Below are 6,752 nucleotides of genomic sequence, written 5' to 3'. Positions count from 1 at the left end.
AAGTTGGCATGAGTCCAATATTTCGCGCGGGCTGGAGGTAAAACTTTTGGCGACTAAATTTTGTCCTTAAAGATTCACCTCCAGTGACTAACAAAAATTTAATCCAGAAAAACTTTTACGAATGGCGCCTTTTTCCGATAAAAAAATTGGGCAGAAAGTTTGAATTTTTTAGTGACCAAACTTTTGGTAGTGGAAGATTTCCGTAAAACCGAACGATGTTGCACTAGCCCCTGTAAGATGCTAATTTCTAAGTTCAAAAAAAAACTGCTTATTTTCAAACGGTGTTGTTTAACATCTTAATTCACTTAGGCATATCCTCGTCTCTTCGGTTGAATCTCAATCCCACAACTTTTCTTCATACTTAAATTCTTTTTTATTTTTATTATTATAATATAATTTTAAAAGCTCGAGCTCGGTGCTTGACTCCTTGTCAAATAAATATACGGATCGACAGGATACGCGGCATGCGGACGTGGGAACGGAAATCCGCTTAGAAATATATAGAATTCTTGGACATCCTACGGGCATGATATTTTTGAGTAATTATAAATTAAAAAAAAGGTAAAAAGAGAGAAATCTAAAATGAAACTAATTAAGTGTGCTTGCCGCCCCACCCAGATACCTTCGATAGCCCAAATCTCAATCGCTCTCCAGCCATTTTTCTTCAAATTTTTCGGTCTAAAACTACTAACCCTATATTCAATCTACCATTGAAGTCAAAAGGAGCGTATTGTTCTGGATCTGCTGATAAACATGACCAAAAGCTTAGATCGGACCCCATTCTGCCAGTTAGTACCATTCAAATTTGAGAATTCATATTCCAATTATTTTTAAACACAACGCTACATGGCTACAATGGATGTGACCTTCAATGCTTACCATTAATGCTATTAATTATATCTATAGGAAGAGAATTTTGTTTTACATTCAAAGAATGATGGCTTTTCATATAACTTATTTTCAAATAACTAAAATTCGTAGAATTTATGCCTCTTGTTTTCCTCCCTTCTATATCTTTTAGTTAGTGGGCATTCTTCCATGGGTTTAACACTAATATGACCACAATTAAACCATTTGAAACAGGGCAAAGAGTTTGTAAAGGCTCTTTTTGGAAAGAAAAAGGTTTGGGACCTTTTGTTTTAGATTTTGATCCCAAATCGTAAATAAATTCTCAGCAAGATTAGATAGATCTAGCAGAATTCAACTCCACTTTGACCCCCCCCCACCCCCCGCCCCCCCCCCAATGGCTTCTATCGTGATTCCACTTAAATAGCTTATCATATCCCTTTTTTTATTGTTATTGCATCTGGTTTAGATTTGGATCTAAAACTAGATAACCAATAACTATTGTTATTGGGGTATTGGATACTAAAATCTTAATCAGCTCCCATTATGATCCAATATAAAATTCCCATTGAACAAACTTGCCCCTAATTGACCTCCTTACATGGCCGAAGAAATTAGCAAATGGGAATGGCACCAGTTGGATTTCTTCCGCTAGGGTTCCAGATTCACCTCTCTCACCGTCGGTTGATCCAGATTTGGGTGGAAATGTCGACGATGGAGCACCTCTTCATGCAGATTTTCAAGCGGAAGAACTGGATCGAGGACCAGCAGGCAGCAGATCAAGTCCCACGTGCAATCTCTGGCCTACAACCTCCTCGCCGACGGCGCCCATCCTCCTCCTTGGCTATGGGCCATGGACTCGGCTGAACCTGGTTGCCCTAATATTGAAGGTATTCGATTTCTTTCTCCCTCGCGTTGGGGTTTCTAGGATTTTGAGCCAATCCGATTCTTTCTGGAGAAGTTTCTAAATTTCTTCAAGATTTCTTATTACTGAATCGAGAGTTTGGGATTCAGGGTTTTGTTGTGAATTTAAAGGAAAGGGGGCTTTCTGGTTTTTGATTTGAACTCATTGTAGCTTAAAGGTTTCTTGAATTTGTCATAGGGTTTTCATAGGTTCAATATACTACTACGAATTTAAAGCTCTGGCATTCTGGTTCTTTCTTGTGTTTTACTTGGTGTCTGGAACTATGGTATTGTGTGTTTCCGGTGTAGTATGTCTTCCTCCTCAGATTCTTGAAATATTGGCCATAATTAGCTTGAATTGTTTCCGATAGTTGCCCGAGAGTTCTGATTAATATGTATTTAGCGCTGATTATTGTAGAAAGCAATCCTTTTTCTTAGTTCCTTTTGTAGGGTAGGTTTTAGGTGCTTGATCCAGGAATGTTTTCTTTAAATCTTTAATTTTTTGCTCATGTTGCACGGTTTTATAGGACAACTTGTCCTCTGGGTTACCGGAAGCCACAAGTATCGTTAAGTACTCAACACTGCTTGATTTTGTTCAGCACTGGATTTGGACAGCCGTCTATACCTCTCTGAGTACCGCTAACAGTTACGGTCATTACTCTTCAAAACTTGTGGTGCTTTGGATTCATAGTTTTATTGTTTTTCAGAATAATGCAGGAATGCATCGTTGAGAGCTCTGCTGTGCTGTAGCACAGACCAGTGTACCACAGGATGTGCCTCTTTTTGGATTACCTTTTCCCTAGCATCAAGGTTTTAGGAAAATGCAACAGAGTTGTGACACCCATTCTTTAAGTTTGATGAGTGTGTAGCTATTGGTGGTCTGCTGCCTCGAGTGAATCAGCAACGGATGATGGAGCATGATAGAAATGTGATCTAAATGCATCTGTTAGCCTAAGCCTTTATCCAGGTGCAAGACACCCAGCTTTGTATTGAGCCACTTTGTCGCACCATCTGAGCTAATAGTATGAACCTTATCCTTTTCTGTGCATGGTGATCCGTGTCAGGGGTGAAGCCAGACTGACCAGGTTTGTGCCTTAACCATTCCATACCATCGAACGTGACAACCCCCGTAAAAGCCAGAATAGTGGGTTAGTTGTTGAAGGGGACCACGAAGGGCAACCGATTGACTTCTACGGTTACTTGCAGCAAGTATTCTATATTAATGACACTGCAGAGAGACGTGGCAATTGGAAAGTTGTTCAAAGATTCAAGCATCGAGGTATATGGGATGTGTCACAGATGAGTGATTTTAGAACCCAATGATGTTGATTTAGGTACTTGTACTAGTTGCATTGATCATACTACATAATGATTTTACTTATGTTTTTAGGACAAGTTCAAAATCTCGGATGATTATCATGGCAATCTAGTAGCTCAGCAAGCTGTCCACAGAAAATGCTACAATATTCACAGAAATTGGAGGCACAATATGAAATTGCATTACAAGCATCTTAAGAACGTCTTACATGTGGACCCTTATAGTCATCCATACGAACATGTGACTCAAGAGGATTGGTGCCACTTAATTGACGATGTGTGGAAAAGCAAAGAACATAAGGTAACTTACATATTTAGTGCTTCAGAGTTTATAAGTAAAATATTTGATCATAATGTTTTTTTTAGATTTTTAATTTGTATTTTTTTGAAGGTGAGATCAAAAGCTGGCAAAAAGAATAGGAAAAAGCTTGAGTACAATCATTGTTCAGGATCTCGGTCATTTGTTGCAACAATGACTATACCGGTAATATGTTTTTGAGTATGTACTGGCTATATTTTTAGTGAACTGCCTGTGAAACAGTCTATGGGATAGTTTTGGCTATTGTAAAATAGACAATTTGCTGCAAGTAAATTTTTTATTCTAGTTTGCTACAAGTATATTTTTGGAATTCTTTTATGCAAGTAGATCTGACAGTTATTCTAGTTTTCTTATTATGTAGTGGCTATATGCTAATCTAAATTACACTTTGCAGCCGGAGTTTAATGGTTGTGAAAATCTTGAATTTCCAGAATTTTATAAGAAAACTCATACCAAGAAGAACAAAGAGTGGATTGATCCTATTTGCGCCGTGAAACATGTAGGTATCTAAAATCTCAATAATCATTTAAATTAGTTTCTGCTTTTGCAAGTTTATATACATTTAATTCTGTTGTTACCTTTGCATTGACAGTCAAAGATGTTGAGCTTGCTAGAAGAATCTTCCCAATCCGGTGTGCGATTAACATCAGAGGAGATGCCTAGGCAGGCACTTGGAAAAAGGAAGAGATACATTTTTGGATTTGGGGTTGGGCCGAAGCCCTTTTTATCTTTTTCCACACCTAGTCGTGTGTCACAAGACCATATTGGGGAGTTGCAGAAACTTAAAGCTGAGATGGAGGAGATGAAGATGGAGCGTGAGGAGCTGCGGAGGCAATTGGAGTAGGAGAGGAGAGAGCGTGAGGAGGAAAGGAAAGAGCGAGAGGAAGAACAGAAGCAAATTGCACATTTTACAAGTTTGGTGACAGAGTTCTTAAAGGAAAAGACTCAAACGCACAAGTCATCTATCCATCATGATAGGGCCATGTATTCAACTGGTGGTACAAATACTCGGTATGTATTCTCATTTATATTACGTAGGTTATTTAGAGATTTTGACCAAATTAAGCGAAATGTCATTGTGAACTTATACTTGAATTTTAGTTTATTATTTTTCACATGTGGTTATTAATTGTGTATTCTTTTTTCCTTTCTCAGATACATGGTAGAGTTATGAGCATGTGAAATCTAGTTTTTGGTACATGGATAGCTTTTGTTCAGATGATCATGGTGGAGTTGTCTACAAGCAGAATCCAGTTTTTGGTATAAGAATATTTTTGTCTACATGATGGTTGTTTGGATGAATAGCAAGATCAGATATTTTGGAATTTTTAATTTACATTTTGATGTGTTTGGTGATGATTATCACCTTAACATATGGTATGGATGAAACATTGTGATGTATGGTTAATAGGTATGCTTGACTTTAGACTTATAGATGATGATATTTATAATAAATGATTATGGATTCTCCAACATTGTGTATACTTCTATTTGGATGAGCAAATGTATTGTGCAATATGGATATTGGATAAGCTGTGTTGGTTGTACTGGATTTGGAACGAGCCCAAAAATAAATATTAAGCTTATAATTTGAATTGTTAATTAATTACAGGTTAATACTTTCTGCCACCAAAAAATTTTCGTTGCCAATGCATTCTAATACATTCTACGACCAAACTATTGGTGGGGGAAGATAGACATTCAGTGACCATTTTTTTTGGTAGCGGAAGATACATTCCACGACCAACTATTTGGTCGGCATTGCAATTAGCGACAATAGATTTGGTCGCTGAAAATTTTCTTCGGCAACCAAACGTTGGTCGTTGTTGGTGTACCTAAGGTGACCACACAATATTGGTCGCCAAAACCTTTCAGTGACTAGGGTTCGGCGACGAAGGGTATGCCAGTCGCGAAAAGGTTTCGGCGACCAAATATGGTTATTCGGCGACTAGAATCTTAGTCGCTGAATATGTATTTTCTTGTAGTGAAATTAGATTTGTACTCTTTATAGGATACCTCACACCTTGGATTGGCTTTGAGCTTATCCATCCAGCCTGCGGGGCCCGCATCCTGGACATGTGGCACGGTGCATGTATGCCACCTCCACCCTACAGGATACCTCACACCTTGGATTGGCTTATCCATCCAGCCTGTGGGGCCCGCATCCTGGACATATGGCATAGTGCATGTGTGCCACCTCCACCCTACAGGACACCTCACACCTTGGATTGGCTTATCCATCCAGCCTACAGGGCCCGCGTCTTGGATATGTGGCACAGTGCATGTGTGCCACCTCCACCCTCCACGGCACCTCACCCCTTAGACTGAGATTCTTTCTCATAGCCATCCAATCACACTTCATGAGAGCTTTATAGGCCATTATGAGCACCAGGACACGTGGCATCATGCATGTTTGACATGTGGCAAGTGAGCCCCTTTGTTGGACTTCCTCTCCCTCTATAAATAGGGGAGATGGCTGCCATCTTTGTATAAAAAAAAAAAAGATCTGGCTTAGAGTATTTGGTGTTTTGAGACCAGTTGGAAAAGAGTGAAGTGAGCTTTGAGAGTTCATGTTATAAGAAAAAGAAAGGGAAAAGAAAAGATTGAAGGAAAGGGTAGCTAGTCCTCATCCTCCTAGTTCTCTCCCTCTCTCTCGGCCACCTGCTGCATCCCTGCGAGCTAGCACTCCTCAGGATGCCGGTTGATCCAGAGGCCTCGCGTGGATTACTTGTAGAGGCCGGATGCTTGTGCGGTTGTGGAGCAGCAAGCTAGAACCAACCTGCTGAAAGATTAGTGTTCTGTTTTCAGTTTTTGGAGTTGAGATTTGATCTCAATTCAAGAACACATACGATGTGATATCCATATATTTTTATCACATATCCTGCGGATTCATCTGAGAATTTCGTAGGATTGGATCAGATCCAAAGTTTGCAATGGGCTGTTTTGAACAGCCCTGTTTTATTCCGCTGAAAATTATTTTCAAATTGCATACTTTCACCTTAATCGGTGAATCCTCGGCGCATACGATGCTCGAATTCCCTTCAGGTACGTTTCTCTTTTTTCTTGTCTCTTTTTGTTTTTCTTTATTTTGTCTTTGTTTCAGTTTTTGTTTTTGCTTGTTTTGTTTTATTTCGTTTGGTTTCCTTAGTTTAATTTCCAGATTTGCCAGCTTCCTATTTTTACCATGGATTTGTGCTCCGCTAATCAGGTGACCTCTATCCTATTTTGTTTCCTATTCTTTTATTTCCATACATTGTGGACAATGTTATGTTTTAGTTGGGGGAGGGTAGCCTATGTGTATGTGTTTTTGCATGACTTTGCTTTAAAACAAAAAAAATGATTACAGAATATTTTTGTCGGAGTCAAT

At 39.0% G+C, this 6,752-nt stretch overlaps 1 protein-coding gene across 6 annotated transcripts; it reads left to right on the top strand.

The window, feature by feature from the left end:
• The first annotated feature begins 1,040 nt into the window (after nt 1–1,040).
• On the top strand, nt 1,041–4,858 carry LOC103718272 (uncharacterized). 6 transcript variants are annotated; one of them, XM_088712254.2, is made up of 8 exons: nt 1,041–1,736; nt 2,277–2,716; nt 2,814–3,028; nt 3,140–3,367; nt 3,458–3,550; nt 3,780–3,884; nt 3,978–4,396; nt 4,541–4,858. In XM_088712254.2, exons 3-7 carry the CDS (start codon nt 2,972–2,974, stop codon nt 4,227–4,229), a joined length of 735 nt encoding a protein of 244 aa, XP_088568380.2. In that variant the 5' UTR covers nt 1,041–1,736; nt 2,277–2,716; nt 2,814–2,971; the 3' UTR covers nt 4,230–4,396; nt 4,541–4,858. The 6 variants fall into 6 exon arrangements, with proteins under 6 accessions (XP_088568380.2, XP_089784299.1, XP_088568378.2 ...); XM_088712253.2 differs by having other exon boundaries at nt 1,433–1,736; nt 2,457–2,716; XM_089928173.1 differs by having other exon boundaries at nt 1,194–1,736; nt 2,277–3,028.
• The last annotated feature ends 1,894 nt before the right edge of the window (nt 4,859–6,752 follow it).

The sequence above is a fragment of the Phoenix dactylifera genome, chromosome 17, assembly GCF_051530095.1.
Source record: "Phoenix dactylifera cultivar Ajwa chromosome 17, Ajwa_hap1_PhDact_Kaust_v1.1, whole genome shotgun sequence".
NCBI lineage: Eukaryota > Viridiplantae > Streptophyta > Magnoliopsida > Arecales > Arecaceae > Phoenix > Phoenix dactylifera.
Note: the sequence above shows the minus strand (reverse complement) of the source record. Positions and strands in the feature narration are given on the sequence as shown.

What these genes read in the sequence shown, in the direction of transcription:
- LOC103718272 (XM_089928172.1), top strand. Translation starts at nt 2,972, where the DNA reads ATGACACTGCAGAGAGACGTGGCAATTGGAAAGTTGTTCAAAGATTCA. An exon ending in TCAAAGATTCAAGCATCGAG is followed by an intron (nt 3,029 to 3,139) that starts GTATATGGGATG and finishes TTATGTTTTTAG; the next exon opens with GACAAGTTCAAAATCTCGGA. An exon ending in TTGCAACAATGACTATACCG is followed by an intron (nt 3,551 to 3,779) that starts GTAATATGTTTT and finishes TACACTTTGCAG; the next exon opens with CCGGAGTTTAATGGTTGTGA.